Below are 17,838 nucleotides of genomic sequence, written 5' to 3'. Positions count from 1 at the left end.
TGATTTACATGTTAAGTCAATGCAGAGACGCGGAATGGCATTCTGTGGCGCGATTCGCGCGATTGAGGCGGCGCGAAGGACGCGAATTGAGCGTTTTGAATCGCGCGAATCGCTCAAGTTGAAAAATCTGAACTTTGGCGGATATTTCGCGCCGCGTTAACCAATCAGGAGCTTGCTCTAGTAGTGACAACAATGAGGAGAAAATCTGTATATTAATATCTGGTTCAGACAATATGATTATCACTGTGATAACATTAAATGACATGAAACACAACACAGTCTCTTTTTGTTAAATGCAAGTTTATGTATGATCAATAATACAAAAGTATAAGTAATGTATAACAAGCTATACATGAAATAAAGCAAATCAGACATCAGAGCCAGCGGCAGAAGGACTGGCTGAGGAAAGGCTGATCTCACCGGGTTAATGAGCGCCGCTGATCCACTGGAGCTCACACACACACACACACACACACACACACACACACACACACACACACACACACACACACACACACCAGATCACATGTTCAAATAGGCACTCTTTATATAAATAAACCACTGATTTGAGTTTTAAACAACTACATTATCGACTGAAAAAGTCTTAAAACTACGTTTTGTCACACATTAACAGTAGATTTTAACAAAATAAAGACGTGTAAACACAGCCCATGTCAGACATTTCTCACTGAGACGAGCCGCTGGCAGAAGCTCCGCCCATGAGGAGAATCACGTCTGTTGTGCAGCGAATGTCACGCGCGATTGAAGCGAATAAACTCAAAATGTACAAGCGTCCACGTTCGCGCGATTTGCGCGAATTATTCGCACGAATCGCGTCCGGCGTGAACGCCACATTAGTCTTTCCATCCGCAGGGGAACTTTCAACTTTTCCATAAATTGAACAGGGAAGGCGGTCGGCCGAAAGTTTACTTGATAAAGTTTTAAATATGGATATTTTTCTTACACAAACGTGTTGATTTGCTTCAGAAGGCCTTTATTAACACCCCAGAGCCGTGTGGAGCAGTTATATGATGCACAGATGCACTTCTTATGGACTTCAAAAACAGAGCAACTATTAATCAAATTATAATGCTTGGATTAGCCTGGACTTTTGTAATATAACTATTACGAAGAATGTCACACACACCTCGGATGACTTGAGGGAGAGTAAATTATGGGCTAAATTTCATTTTTGGGTGAACTATCCCTTTAACATACTTTTTTGGTAACTAATTATCCTGCTGTGCAAATACATGAACTTTAAATTTTAACCAAAATTGGAGCTAATATGTGTGAGTCTCAATCCGCCAGAGTTCCCTCAAAGAAGAGATGTTCATTTGCTCACACACGTCTTGATATCTAACAGTGGAGCTAATGGGCCGCCACCTGGGAGCCGCTGGCAGGTGTCTGGCAGTAAACCAGCTCCGGCTCCGGCTCCGGCTCCGGCTCCAGCTCCGGCTCCGGCTCCAGCTCCAGCTCCAGCTCCGGCTCCGGCTCCGGCTCCAGCTCCGGCTCCAGCTCCGGCTCCAGCTCCAGCTCCGGCTCCAGCTCCGGCTCCAGCTGCTCTCAGAGACAATTAACCCGCTTTGTTTAGCCTGTGACCCCACGAGAGTTAGCAAACACACTCCTCTAGTGTAGAATATGCCAGAGCACTCGAAAAAAACAGCCGCCATGACAGTTAGTTTTCTTCAGTCTGTTCTACCTTGTTAACCTTTATTAGATAGTGGAGCAAAGCACACTGGAGTTACAGTGCGAACCCAAAGGGAGTGAGCGTTTATTTCCGTTCCCGCTCCTCCCCGAATGAGTCCGGCTGCAGAATATCACAGATGTGGTGTTTTCTGAAGGCCTGGAGGAGACGTGCGGCGTCTCGAGTCTGATGGTCTTATCATTGAGACACAAAGCAACACCGCTGACCCTAATCCATCACGAGCCGAAGTCTCAAACACACCACGAGCCGAAGTCTAGCCCACAGAAGAGCATTTACTGACAGTGATAGGAACACTTTATATTAAGGTGATGTGCACTCTAAAAAATGCTGGGTTAAAAACAACACAACTTGGGTTGAAAATGGACTAACCCAGCAATTGGGTTGTTTTAACCCAGCGTTTGGGTTAAATGTTTGCTTAAAACAACCCAATCGCTGAGTTAAAACAATCCAATCGCTGAGTTAAAACAATTCAATCGCTGCGTTAAAACAACCCAATAGCTGAGTTAAAACAACCCAATCGCTGAGTTAAAACAATCCAATCGCTGCGTTAAAACAACCCAATCGCTGAGTTAAAACAACCCAATCGCTGAGTTAAAACAACCCAATAGCTGAGTTAAAACAATCCAATCGCTGCGTTAAAACAACCCAATCGCTGAGTTAAAACAACCCAATCGCTGAGTTAAAACAATCCAATCACTGAGTTAAAACAATCCAATCGCTGAGTTAAAACAACCCAATCACTGCGTTAAAACAACCCAATCGCTGAGTTAAAACAATTCAATCGCTGAGTTAAAACAATCCAATCGCTGAGTTAAAACAACCCAATCGCTGAGTTAAAACAACCCAAACGCTGGGTTAAAACAATCCAGTCACTGAGTTAAAACAATCCAATCGCTGAGTTAAAACAACCCAAACGCTGGGTTAAAACAATCCAGTCACTGAGTTAAAACAACCCAATAGCTGAGTTAAAACAACACAATAGCTGATTTAAAACAACCCAATCGCTGAGTTAAAACAATCCAATAGCTGGTTTAAAACAACCCAATCGCTGAGTTAAAACAATCCAATCGCTGAGTTAAAACAACCCAATCACTGAGTTAAAACAATCCAATCGCTGAGTTAAAACAACCCAATCGCTGCGTTAAAACAATCCAATCGCTGAGTTAAAACAACCCAATCACTGAGTTAAAACAATCCAATCGCTGGGTTAAAACAACCCAATCGCTGAGTTAAAACAATCCAATCGCTGAGTTAAAACAACACAATAGCTGGTTTAAAACAACCCAATCGCTGAGTTAAAACAATCCAATCGCTGGTTTAAAACAACCCAATCGCTGAGTTAAAACAATCCAATCGCTGGTTTAAAACAATCCAATCGCTGAGTTAAAACAACCCAATCGCTGAGTTAAAACAATCCAATCGCTGAGTTAAAACAACACAATAGCTGGTTTAAAACAACCCAATCGCTGAGTTAAAACAATCCAATCGCTGGTTTAAAACAACCCAATCGCTGAGTTAAAACAATCCAATCGCTGAGTTAAAACAACCCAATCACTGAGTTAAAACAATCCAATCGCTGAGTTAAAACAACCCAATCGCTGCGTTAAAACAACCCAATCGCTGAGTTAAAACAACACAATAGCTGGTTTAAAACAACCCAATCGCTGAGTTAAAACAACCCAATCGCTGAGTTAAAACAACCCAATCGCTGAGTTAAAACAACCCAATCGCTGGGTTAAAACAACCCAATCGCTGAGTTAAAACAACCCAATCGCTGGGTTAAAACAACCCAATAGCTGAGTTAAAACAACACAATAGCTGGTTTAAAACAACCCAATCGCTGAGTTAAAACAACCCAATCGCTGAGTTAAAACAATCCAATCGCTGAGTTAAAACAACCCAATCACTGAGTTAAAACAATCCAATCGCTGAGTTAAAACAACCCAATCGCTGAGTTAAAACAACCCAATCGCTGAGTTAAAACAATTCAATCGCTGAGTTAAAACAATCCAATCGCTGAGTTAAAACAACCCAATCGCTGCGTTAAAACAACCCAATCGCTGAGTTAAAACAATTCAATCGCTGAGTTAAAACAATCCAATCGCTGGGTTAAAACAACCCAATAGCTGAGTTAAAACAACACAATAGCTGGTTTAAAACAACCCAATCGCTGAGTTAAAACAACCCAATCGCTGAGTTAAAACAACCCAATCGCTGAGTTAAAACAATCCAATCGCTGAGTTAAAACAACCCAATAGCTGAGTTAAAACAATCCAGTCACTGAGTTAAAACAACCCAATCGCTGAGTTAAAACAATCCAATCGCTGGGTTAAAACAACCCATTAGCTGAGTTAAAACAACACAATAGCTGGTTTAAAACAACCCAATCGCTGAGTTAAAACAACCCAATCGCTGAGTTAAAACAACCCAATCGCTGAGTTAAAACAATCCAATCGCTGAGTTAAAACAACCCAATCGCTGCGTTAAAACAACCCAATCGCTGCGTTAAAACAATTCAATCGCTGCGTTAAAACAACCCAATAGCTGAGTTAAAACAACCCAATCACTGAGTTAAAACAACCCAATCACTGAGTTAAAACAACCCAATCGCTGAGTTAAAACAACCCAATAGCTGAGTTAAAACAATCCAATCACTGAGTTAAAACAATCCAATCGCTGAGTTAAAACAACCCAATCGCTGAGTTAAAACAACCCAATCGCTGCGTTAAAACAACCCAATCGCTGAGTTAAAACAACCCAATCACTGAGTTAAAACAACCCAATCGCTGAGTTAAAACAACCCAATAGCTGAGTTAAAACAATCCAATCACTGAGTTAAAACAACCCAATCGCTGAGTTAAAACAACCCAATCGCTCAGTTAAAACAACCCAATAGCTGAGTTAAAACAACCCAATCACTGAGTTAAAACAACCCAATCACTGAGTTAAAACAACCCAATCGCTGAGTTAAAACAACCCAATAGCTGAGTTAAAACAACCCAATCGCTGAGTTAAAACAATCCAATCGCTGCGTTAAAACAATCCAATCGCTGAGTTAAAACAACCCAATGGCTGAGTTAAAACAATCCAATCGTGAGTTAAAACAACCCAATCACTGAGTTAAAACAATCCAATCGCTGAGTTAAAACAACCCAATCGCTGAGTTAAAACAATCCAATCGCTGCGTTAAAACAATCCAATCGCTGAGTTAAAACAACCCAATGGCTGAGTTAAAACAATCCAATCGTGAGTTAAAACAACCCAATCACTGAGTTAAAACAACCCAATCGCTGAGTTAAAACAATCCAATCGCTGAGTTAAAACAACCCAATCGCTGAGTTAAAACAATCCAATCGCTGAGTTAAAACAATCCAATCGCTGAGTTAAAACAATCCAATCGCTGAGTTAAAACAACCCAATCGCTGAGTTAAAACAATCCAGTCACTGAGTTAAAACAACCCAATCGCTGCGTTAAAACAACCCAATCGCTGAGTTAAAACAACCCAATCGCTGAGTTAAAACAACCCAAACGCTGGGTTAAAACAATTCAATCGCTGAGTTAAAACAACCCAATCGCTGCGTTAAAACAACCCAATCGCTGAGTTAAAACAATTCAATCGCTGAGTTAAAACAACCCAATCGCTGAGTTAAAACAATCCAATCGCTGAGTTAAAACAACCCAAACGCTGGGTTAAAACAATCCAATCGCTGAGTTAAAACAATTCAATCGCTGAGTTAAAACAATCCAGTCACTGAGTTAAAACAATCCAGTCACTGAGTTAAAACAATCCAATCGCTGAGTTAAAACAATTCAATCGCTGAGTTAAAACAACCCAATCGCTGAGTTAAAACAATCCAATCGCTGAGTTAAAACAATCCAGTCACTGAGTTAAAACAATCCAATCGCTGGGTTAAAACAACCCAATCGCTGAGTTAAAACAACCCAATAGCTGAGTTAAAACAACCCAAACGCTGGGTTAAAACAATCCAATACCTGAGTTAAAACAGCCCAATAGCTGAGTTAAAACAATCCAGTCACTGAGTTAAAACAATCCAATCGCTGGGTTAAAACAACCCAATCGCTGAGTTAAAACAACCCAATAGCTGAGTTAAAACAACCCAAACGCTGGGTTAAAACAATCCAGTCACTGAGTTAAAACAATCCAATCGCTGGGTTAAAACAATCCAGTCACTGAGTTAAAACAATCCAATCGCTGGGTTAAAACAACCCAATAGCTGAGTTAAAACAATCCAATCGCTGGGTTAAAACAGCCCAATAGCTGAGTTAAAACAACCCAATAGCTGAGTTAAAACAACCCAATCACTGAGTTAAAACAACCCAATCGCTGAGTTAAAACAATCCAATCGCTGAGTTAAAACAATCCAGTCACTGAGTTAAAACAATCCAATCGCTGGGTTAAAACAACCCAATCGCTGAGTTAAAACAACCCAATAGCTGAGTTAAAACAACCCAAACGCTGGGTTAAAACAATCCAATACCTGAGTTAAAACAGCCCAATAGCTGAGTTAAAACAATCCAGTCACTGAGTTAAAACAATCCAATCGCTGGGTTAAAACAACCCAATAGCTGAGTTAAAACAATCCAATCGCTGGGTTAAAACAGCCCAATAGCTGAGTTAAAACAACCCAATAGCTGAGTTAAAACAACCCAATCACTGAGTTAAAACAACCCAATCGCTGAGTTAAAACAATCCAATCGCTGAGTTAAAACAATCCAGTCACTGAGTTAAAACAATCCAATCGCTGGGTTAAAACAACCCAATCGCTGAGTTAAAACAACCCAATAGCTGAGTTAAAACAACCCAAACGCTGGGTTAAAACAATCCAATACCTGAGTTAAAACAGCCCAATAGCTGAGTTAAAACAATCCAGTCACTGAGTTAAAACAATCCAATCGCTGGGTTAAAACAACCCAATCGCTGAGTTAAAACAACCCAATAGCTGAGTTAAAACAACCCAAACGCTGGGTTAAAACAATCCAGTCACTGAGTTAAAACAATCCAATCGCTGAGTTAAAACAATCCAGTCACTGAGTTAAAACAATCCAGTCACTGAGTTAAAACAATCCAGTCACTGAGTTAAAACAATCCAATCGCTGAGTTAAAACAATCCAGTCACTGAGTTAAAACAATCCAATCGCTGGGTTAAAACAATCCAGTCACTGAGTTAAAACAACCCAATCGCTGAGTTAAAACAATCCAATCGCTGAGTTAAAACAACCCAATCGCTGCGTTAAAACAACCCAATCGCTGCGTTAAAACAATTCAATCGCTGCGTTAAAACAACCCAATAGCTGAGTTAAAACAACCCAATCACTGAGTTAAAACAACCCAATCACTGAGTTAAAACAACCCAATCGCTGAGTTAAAACAACCCAATAGCTGAGTTAAAACAATCCAATCACTGAGTTAAAACAATCCAATCGCTGAGTTAAAACAACCCAATCGCTGAGTTAAAACAACCCAATCGCTGCGTTAAAACAACCCAATCGCTGAGTTAAAACAACCCAATCACTGAGTTAAAACAACCCAATCGCTGAGTTAAAACAACCCAATAGCTGAGTTAAAACAATCCAATCACTGAGTTAAAACAACCCAATCGCTGAGTTAAAACAACCCAATCGCTCAGTTAAAACAACCCAATAGCTGAGTTAAAACAACCCAATCACTGAGTTAAAACAACCCAATCGCTGAGTTAAAACAACCCAATCGCTGAGTTAAAACAACCCAATAGCTGAGTTAAAACAACCCAATCGCTGAGTTAAAACAATCCAATCGCTGCGTTAAAACAACCCAATGGCTGAGTTAAAGGGGCTATATGCGTTTTTCTGAAATTTAAACTCGCGACTGACACCTGTGGCCAAAAAACAGAACTGCTCTCATTTTCTGCTCGCTCTCGCAGCGGTGGTGACGTCACATCCGCAGACAGCGCGGGAAAAGACGACCCGCCAGAAAATAGGAAAAATAGGATACAGACTTATAGGTGCACCCACTGTGAGCGGACAAGGTGTCAGTATGCTCATCAGGAGATGTTTGAGTCATAAATGGTCAAATAAAAAGGCTATTGTTACGTTTATTTGGGGGAAAAAGTTGCATATAGCCCCTTTAAAACAATCCAATCGTGAGTTAAAACAACCCAATCACTGAGTTAAAACAATCCAATCGCTGAGTTAAAACAACCCAATCGCTGAGTTAAAACAATCCAATCGCTGCGTTAAAACAATCCAATCGCTGAGTTAAAACAACCCAATGGCTGAGTTAAAACAATCCAATCGTGAGTTAAAACAACCCAATCACTGAGTTAAAACAATCCAATCGCTGAGTTAAAACAACCCAATCACTGAGTTAAAACAATCCAATCGCTGAGTTAAAACAACCCAATCGCTGAGTTAAAACAATCCAGTCACTGAGTTAAAACAACCCAATCGCTGCGTTAAAACAACCCAATCGCTGAGTTAAAACAATTCAATCGCTGAGTTAAAACAATCCAATCGCTGAGTTAAAACAACCCAAACGCTGGGTTAAAACAATTCAATCGCTGAGTTAAAACAACCCAATCGCTGCGTTAAAACAACCCAATCGCTGAGTTAAAACAATTCAATCGCTGAGTTAAAACAATCCAATCGCTGGGTTAAAACAACCCAATCGCTGAGTTAAAACAATTCAATCGCTGAGTTAAAACAATCCAATCGCTGAGTTAAAACAACCCAAACGCTGAGTTAAAACAATCCAATCGCTGGGTTAAAACAACCCAATCGCTGAGTTAAAACAATCCAATCGCTGAGTTAAAACAATTCAATCGCTGAGTTAAAACAATCCAATCGCTGAGTTAAAACAATTCAATCGCTGAGTTAAAACAATCCAGTCACTGAGTTAAAACAATCCAATCGCTGAGTTAAAACAATTCAATCGCTGAGTTAAAACAACCCAATCGCTGAGTTAAAACAATCCAATAGCTGGTTTAAAACAACCCAATCGCTGAGTTAAAACAATCCAATCGCTGAGTTAAAACAACCCAATCACTGAGTTAAAACAATCCAATCGCTGAGTTAAAACAACCCAATCGCTGCGTTAAAACAATCCAATCGCTGAGTTAAAACAACCCAATCACTGAGTTAAAACAATCCAATCGCTGGGTTAAAACAACCCAATCGCTGAGTTAAAACAATCCAATCGCTGAGTTAAAACAACACAATAGCTGGTTTAAAACAACCCAATCGCTGAGTTAAAACAATCCAATCGCTGGTTTAAAACAACACAATAGCTGGTTTAAAACAACCCAATCGCTGAGTTAAAACAATCCAATCGCTGGTTTAAAACAACCCAATCGCTGAGTTAAAACAATCCAATCGCTGAGTTAAAACAACCCAATCACTGAGTTAAAACAATCCAATCGCTGAGTTAAAACAACCCAATCGCTGCGTTAAAACAACCCAATCGCTGAGTTAAAACAACACAATAGCTGGTTTAAAACAACCCAATCGCTGAGTTAAAACAACCCAATCGCTGAGTTAAAACAACCCAATCGCTGAGTTAAAACAACCCAATCGCTGGGTTAAAACAACCCAATCGCTGAGTTAAAACAACCCAATCGCTGGGTTAAAACAACCCAATAGCTGAGTTAAAACAACACAATAGCTGGTTTAAAACAACCCAATCGCTGAGTTAAAACAACCCAATCGCTGAGTTAAAACAATCCAATCGCTGAGTTAAAACAACCCAATCACTGAGTTAAAACAATCCAATCGCTGAGTTAAAACAACCCAATCGCTGAGTTAAAACAACCCAATCGCTGAGTTAAAACAATTCAATCGCTGAGTTAAAACAATCCAATCGCTGAGTTAAAACAACCCAATCGCTGCGTTAAAACAACCCAATCGCTGAGTTAAAACAATTCAATCGCTGAGTTAAAACAATCCAATCGCTGGGTTAAAACAACCCAATAGCTGAGTTAAAACAACACAATAGCTGGTTTAAAACAACCCAATCGCTGAGTTAAAACAACCCAATCGCTGAGTTAAAACAACCCAATCGCTGAGTTAAAACAATCCAATCGCTGAGTTAAAACAACCCAATAGCTGAGTTAAAACAATCCAGTCACTGAGTTAAAACAACCCAATCGCTGAGTTAAAACAATCCAATCGCTGGGTTAAAACAACCCAATAGCTGAGTTAAAACAACACAATAGCTGGTTTAAAACAACCCAATCGCTGAGTTAAAACAACCCAATCGCTGAGTTAAAACAACCCAATCGCTGAGTTAAAACAATCCAATCGCTGAGTTAAAACAACCCAATCGCTGCGTTAAAACAACCCAATCGCTGCGTTAAAACAATTCAATCGCTGCGTTAAAACAACCCAATAGCTGAGTTAAAACAACCCAATCACTGAGTTAAAACAACCCAATCACTGAGTTAAAACAACCCAATCGCTGAGTTAAAACAACCCAATAGCTGAGTTAAAACAATCCAATCACTGAGTTAAAACAATCCAATCGCTGAGTTAAAACAACCCAATCGCTGAGTTAAAACAACCCAATCGCTGCGTTAAAACAACCCAATCGCTGAGTTAAAACAACCCAATCACTGAGTTAAAACAACCCAATCGCTGAGTTAAAACAACCCAATAGCTGAGTTAAAACAATCCAATCACTGAGTTAAAACAACCCAATCGCTGAGTTAAAACAACCCAATCGCTCAGTTAAAACAACCCAATAGCTGAGTTAAAACAACCCAATCACTGAGTTAAAACAACCCAATCACTGAGTTAAAACAACCCAATCGCTGAGTTAAAACAACCCAATAGCTGAGTTAAAACAACCCAATCGCTGAGTTAAAACAATCCAATCGCTGCGTTAAAACAATCCAATCGCTGAGTTAAAACAACCCAATGGCTGAGTTAAAACAATCCAATCGTGAGTTAAAACAACCCAATCACTGAGTTAAAACAATCCAATCGCTGAGTTAAAACAACCCAATCGCTGAGTTAAAACAATCCAATCGCTGCGTTAAAACAATCCAATCGCTGAGTTAAAACAACCCAATGGCTGAGTTAAAACAATCCAATCGTGAGTTAAAACAACCCAATCACTGAGTTAAAACAATCCAATCGCTGAGTTAAAACAACCCAATCACTGAGTTAAAACAATCCAATCGCTGAGTTAAAACAACCCAATCGCTGAGTTAAAACAATCCAGTCACTGAGTTAAAACAACCCAATCGCTGCGTTAAAACAACCCAATCGCTGAGTTAAAACAACCCAATCGCTGAGTTAAAACAACCCAAACGCTGGGTTAAAACAATTCAATCGCTGAGTTAAAACAACCCAATCGCTGCGTTAAAACAACCCAATCGCTGAGTTAAAACAATTCAATCGCTGAGTTAAAACAACCCAATCGCTGAGTTAAAACAATCCAATCGCTGAGTTAAAACAACCCAAACGCTGGGTTAAAACAATCCAATCGCTGAGTTAAAACAATTCAATCGCTGAGTTAAAACAATCCAGTCACTGAGTTAAAACAATCCAATCGCTGAGTTAAAACAATTCAATCGCTGAGTTAAAACAACCCAATCGCTGAGTTAAAACAATCCAATCGCTGAGTTAAAACAATCCAGTCACTGAGTTAAAACAATCCAATCGCTGGGTTAAAACAACCCAATCGCTGAGTTAAAACAACCCAATAGCTGAGTTAAAACAACCCAAACGCTGGGTTAAAACAATCCAATACCTGAGTTAAAACAGCCCAATAGCTGAGTTAAAACAATCCAGTCACTGAGTTAAAACAATCCAATCGCTGGGTTAAAACAACCCAATCGCTGAGTTAAAACAACCCAATAGCTGAGTTAAAACAACCCAAACGCTGGGTTAAAACAATCCAGTCACTGAGTTAAAACAATCCAATCGCTGGGTTAAAACAATCCAGTCACTGAGTTAAAACAATCCAATCGCTGGGTTAAAACAACCCAATAGCTGAGTTAAAACAATCCAATCGCTGGGTTAAAACAGCCCAATAGCTGAGTTAAAACAACCCAATAGCTGAGTTAAAACAACCCAATCACTGAGTTAAAACAACCCAATCGCTGAGTTAAAACAATCCAATCGCTGAGTTAAAACAATCCAGTCACTGAGTTAAAACAATCCAATCGCTGGGTTAAAACAACCCAATCGCTGAGTTAAAACAACCCAATAGCTGAGTTAAAACAACCCAAACGCTGGGTTAAAACAATCCAATACCTGAGTTAAAACAGCCCAATAGCTGAGTTAAAACAATCCAGTCACTGAGTTAAAACAATCCAATCGCTGGGTTAAAACAACCCAATAGCTGAGTTAAAACAATCCAATCGCTGGGTTAAAACAGCCCAATAGCTGAGTTAAAACAACCCAATAGCTGAGTTAAAACAACCCAATCACTGAGTTAAAACAACCCAATCGCTGAGTTAAAACAATCCAATCGCTGAGTTAAAACAATCCAGTCACTGAGTTAAAACAATCCAATCGCTGGGTTAAAACAACCCAATCGCTGAGTTAAAACAACCCAATAGCTGAGTTAAAACAACCCAAACGCTGGGTTAAAACAATCCAATACCTGAGTTAAAACAGCCCAATAGCTGAGTTAAAACAACCCAAACGCTGGGTTAAAACAACCCAATCGCTGAGTTAAAACAACCCAATAGCTGAGTTAAAACAACCCAAACGCTGGGTTAAAACAATCCAGTCACTGAGTTAAAACAATCCAATCGCTGAGTTAAAACAATCCAGTCACTGAGTTAAAACAATCCAGTCACTGAGTTAAAACAATCCAGTCACTGAGTTAAAACAATCCAATCGCTGAGTTAAAACAATCCAGTCACTGAGTTAAAACAATCCAGTCACTGAGTTAAAACAATCCAATCGCTGAGTTAAAACAATCCAGTCACTGAGTTAAAACAATCCAATCGCTGAGTTAAAACAATCCAGTCACTGAGTTAAAACAATCCAATCGCTGGGTTAAAACAATCCAGTCACTGAGTTAAAACAACCCAATCGCTGAGTTAAAACAATCCAATCGCTGAGTTAAAACAACCCAATCGCTGCGTTAAAACAACCCAATCGCTGCGTTAAAACAATTCAATCGCTGCGTTAAAACAACCCAATAGCTGAGTTAAAACAACCCAATCACTGAGTTAAAACAACCCAATCACTGAGTTAAAACAACCCAATCGCTGAGTTAAAACAACCCAATAGCTGAGTTAAAACAATCCAATCACTGAGTTAAAACAATCCAATCGCTGAGTTAAAACAACCCAATCGCTGAGTTAAAACAACCCAATCAATGAGTTAAAACAACCCAATCACTGAGTTAAAACAACCCAATCACTGAGTTAAAACAACCCAATCGCTGAGTTAAAACAACCCAATAGCTGAGTTAAAACAATCCAATCACTGAGTTAAAACAACCCAATCGCTGAGTTAAAACAACCCAATCGCTCAGTTAAAACAACCCAATAGCTGAGTTAAAACAACCCAATCACTGAGTTAAAACAACCCAATCGCTGAGTTAAAACAACCCAATCGCTGAGTTAAAACAACCCAATAGCTGAGTTAAAACAACCCAATCGCTGAGTTAAAACAATCCAATCGCTGCGTTAAAACAACCCAATGGCTGAGTTAAAGGGGCTATATGCGTTTTTCTGAAATTTAAACTCGCGACTGACACCTGTGGCCAAAAAACAGAACTGCTCTCATTTTCTGCTCGCTCTCGCAGCGGTGGTGACGTCACATCCGCAGACAGCGCGGGAAAAGACGACCCGCCAGAAAATAGGAAAAATAGGATACAGACTTATAGGTGCACCCACTGTGAGCGGACAAGGTGTCAGTATGCTCATCAGGAGATGTTTGAGTCATAAATGGTCAAATAAAAAGGCTATTGTTACGTTTATTTGGGGGAAAAAGTTGCATATAGCCCCTTTAAAACAATCCAATCGTGAGTTAAAACAACCCAATCACTGAGTTAAAACAATCCAATCGCTGAGTTAAAACAACCCAATCGCTGAGTTAAAACAATCCAATCGCTGCGTTAAAACAATCCAATCGCTGAGTTAAAACAACCCAATGGCTGAGTTAAAACAATCCAATCGTGAGTTAAAACAACCCAATCACTGAGTTAAAACAATCCAATCGCTGAGTTAAAACAACCCAATCACTGAGTTAAAACAATCCAATCGCTGAGTTAAAACAACCCAATCGCTGAGTTAAAACAATCCAGTCACTGAGTTAAAACAACCCAATCGCTGCGTTAAAACAACCCAATCGCTGAGTTAAAACAATTCAATCGCTGAGTTAAAACAATCCAATCGCTGAGTTAAAACAACCCAAACGCTGGGTTAAAACAATTCAATCGCTGAGTTAAAACAACCCAATCGCTGCGTTAAAACAACCCAATCGCTGAGTTAAAACAATTCAATCGCTGAGTTAAAACAATCCAATCGCTGGGTTAAAACAACCCAATCGCTGAGTTAAAACAATTCAATCGCTGAGTTAAAACAATCCAATCGCTGAGTTAAAACAACCCAAACGCTGAGTTAAAACAATCCAATCGCTGGGTTAAAACAACCCAATCGCTGAGTTAAAACAATCCAATCGCTGAGTTAAAACAATTCAATCGCTGAGTTAAAACAACCCAATCGCTGAGTTAAAACAATCCAATCGCTGAGTTAAAACAATCCAGTCACTGAGTTAAAACAATCCAATCGCTGGGTTAAAACAATCCAATCGCTGAGTTAAAACAATCCAGTCACTGAGTTAAAACAATCCAGTCACTGAGTTAAAACAATCCAATCGCTGGGTTAAAACAATCCAGTCACTGAGTTAAAACAATCCAATCGCTGGGTTAAAACAATCCAGTCACTGAGTTAAAACAATCCAATCGCTGAGTTAAAACAATCCAATCGCTGAGTTAAAACAATCCAGTCACTGAGTTAAAACAATCCAGTCACTGAGTTAAAACAATCCAATCGCTGGGTTAAAACAATCCAGTCACTGAGTTAAAACAATCCAATCGCTGAGTTAAAACAATCCAGTCACTGAGTTAAAACAATCCAGTCACTGAGTTAAAACAATCCAGTCACTGAGTTAAAACAATCCAGTCACTGAGTTAAAACAACCCAATCGCTGAGTTAAAACAATCCAATCGCTGAGTTAAAACAATCCAGTCACTGAGTTAAAACAATCCAATCGCTGAGTTAAAACAATCCAATCGCTGAGTTAAAACAATCCAGTCACTGAGTTAAAACAATCCAATCGCTGAGTTAAAACAATCCAGTCACTGAGTTAAAACAACCCAATCGCTGAGTTAAAACAATCCAATCGCTGAGTTAAAACAATCCAGTCACTGAGTTAAAACAATCCAATCGCTGAGTTAAAACAATCCAGTCACTGAGTTAAAACAATCCAATCGCTGAGTTAAAACAATCCAATCGCTGAGTTAAAACAATCCAGTCACTGAGTTAAAACAATCCAGTCACTGAGTTAAAACAATCCAGTCACTGAGTTAAAACAATCCAATCGCTGAGTTAAAACAATCCAATCGCTGAGTTAAAACAATCCAGTCACTGAGTTAAAACAATCCAGTCACTGAGTTAAAACAATCCAGTCACTGAGTTAAAACAATCCAATCGCTGGGTTAAAACAACCCAATAGCTGAGTTAAAACAACCCAATAGCTGGGTTAAAACAATCCAGTCACTGAGTTAAAACAATCCAATCGCTGGGTTAAAACAACCCAATAGCTGAGTTAAAACAACACAATAGCGTGTGTGTGTGTGTGTGTGTGTGTGCTGCTGTGTGTCCCTGTGTGTGTAATAATCAGAGTGTGTGTGTGTGTGTGTGTGTGCTGCTGCGTGTCCCTGTGTGTGTAATAATCAGAGTGTGTGTGTGTGTGTGTGTGTGTGCTGCTGCGTGTCCCTGTGTGTGTAATAATCAGTGTGTGTGTGTGTGTGTGTGTGTAACTCTAGAGCAGGTGTGTGTTGGTCAGTGGTGTTCAGTTCCTCCAATAGCAGCTCCAGATCACAGCTGGTGTTCAGACCTGATGCCCATGGACAGATGAGCAGAGCGTTTGAGATCATGAGCTGGACCTGAACATGAGAACTGAGTCCGGCTGAGACCAGATTTACACATTTCCCTTCCATTTTACAGAAGACCAACGGGACCTCGATTAATTTGATCCAGCCAGACAGACGCCCTCCTCAGGCTGAAGTCGTCCCGTCCGCAGATGGAGATTCAGAGCTCCTGAAGTGGGCAGTCGAGAGGTTTGGAGGAGTCACGTCCTTCACCACAGCACGAGATCCCGTCAGCATCACTTTCACTGGGATCTCGGGTAAGATCACGCTCTCTGTGGCTCTGAGGTCGTGTGTGTGTGTGTGTGTGTGTGTGTGTGTGTGTTACATGCACACTTTTTTGTCATTCCGATTAAAATCATTCCGACTGAAAGATTGGCTGGACTGTTCACATGAGGCGTTATCTAAACCCATCTGGTGTTCATGTGCTGACTTTCAGGATAATTTTGTGACATTTTGTCTGTCGCATTGATTCATAACGTTGCCAATTATAATAACTGCGACGTTCGTGGATCAATAGTTCTGTGTTGGTCATTTTTATAAATATTTATTTTTCATGCAGTAGTTTAACCTAATTTATGTCCTATACAACAGCTGGGAATGATGAACGCGGACTTTATTTTGAAAAACACAAAATTATCAATAAAATGGACACAAATTATTAATAAAAACATACGGTGAAACATGAATGAAAGCATTCAAGACGTGCTCCGCATCATTACTAGTACTAAACGCAGTGATATTTCAGATGATTAAGGAAAGATACCATAATCACAGAGGTATAAACTAGGGCTGTCAAAGGATTAATCGCGATTAATCACATCCAAAATAAAAGTTTGTGTTTATATATATTATGTAAACACAAACTTTTATTTTGGATGTATAGTATAAATATGAACAAAAGGTTAACTGTGGCTAATGTTACTTAACCATTTTGAAACAGTTGTTGAAATGTTTTATATATAACTTATATAATCCCTGTGTGTGTAATAATCAGAGTGTGTGTGTGTGTGTGTGTGTGTGTGTGTGTGTGTGTGTGTGTGTGTGTGTGTGTGTGTGTGTGTGTGTGTGTGTGTGTGTGTGTGTGTGCTGGTGCGTGCCCCTGTGTGTGTAATTATCAGTGTGTGTGTGTGTGTGTGTGTGTGTGTGTGTAATAATCAGAGTGTGTGTGTGTGTGTGTGTGTGTGTGTGTGTAATAATCAGAGTGAGTGTGTGTGTGTGTAATCGCGATTAATCACATCCAAAATAAAAGTTTGTGTTTACATAATATATGTGTGTGTACTGTGTATAATTATTATTTATATATAAAAACACACACAAGCATGTATATATTTAAGAAAAATGTATTATATTTATATATAAAATATTTATATTTATATATAATTTAAATTATAAAAATGTATATACATGCAAATATTTCTTAAATATATACATGAATGTGTTTGTATTTATATATACATAATAATTATACACAGTACACACACATATATTATGTAAACACGAACTTTTATTTTGGATGTGATTAATCGCGATTAATCTTTTGACAGCCCTAATATAAATATGAACAAAAGGTTAACTGTGGCTAATGTTACTTAACCAATTTGAAACAGTTGTTGACATTTTTTTATATATAACTTGCGAGAAACGGAGAGAAATATCGACATTTTTATAAAAGCTATTTATTATTTGTTGTAAAGTGTAAGAATCACCTCAGAAAAATGAATTCTTCTGTCAGGCGCAGTTGAAGCCTACAGGACAAACGCTGTCAAGATGAGATGCTGTGTCATTATTCCAACATTATGTTCATAACTTGTTACGAAATAAAAAGTTTAATACCTCAGAAAAATTAGTAATCTGATCAGGTTGTTTACATGGTGGAATTTTTCGTTTGATCGGTTCATGAAAAGGTTTATCCCACCCTTCTCAAACCCATTACAATTTAATTCGGTTTGTCCATTTTTATTCCGATTGAGGTGTTTATATGGAGCATTTTGATTCGGATTGGACTTTTAAACCGAT

At 39.2% G+C, this 17,838-nt stretch overlaps 1 protein-coding gene across 2 annotated transcripts in view; it reads left to right on the top strand.

Moving 5' to 3' along the window:
- Positions 1 to 17,838, top strand: part of eng (endoglin) — a 97,087-nt gene that overhangs the window by 49,897 nt on the left and 29,352 nt on the right. For both annotated transcript variants that reach the window (XR_013816432.1, XM_079816133.1), the window contains exon 5: positions 15,899 to 16,079. Coding sequence is in view for 1 of the 2 variants with exons in the window: in XM_079816133.1 (XP_079672259.1) it covers positions 15,899 to 16,079 (181 nt within the window). In the remaining variant the exon portion in view is untranslated. The remainder of the gene's footprint in view (positions 1 to 15,898; positions 16,080 to 17,838) is intronic.

The sequence above is a fragment of the Gobio gobio genome (assembly GCF_949357685.1).
Source record: "Gobio gobio genome assembly, chromosome: 4".
NCBI classification, from domain to species: Eukaryota; Metazoa; Chordata; class Actinopteri; order Cypriniformes; family Gobionidae; genus Gobio; species Gobio gobio.
Note: the sequence above shows the minus strand (reverse complement) of the source record. Positions and strands in the feature narration are given on the sequence as shown.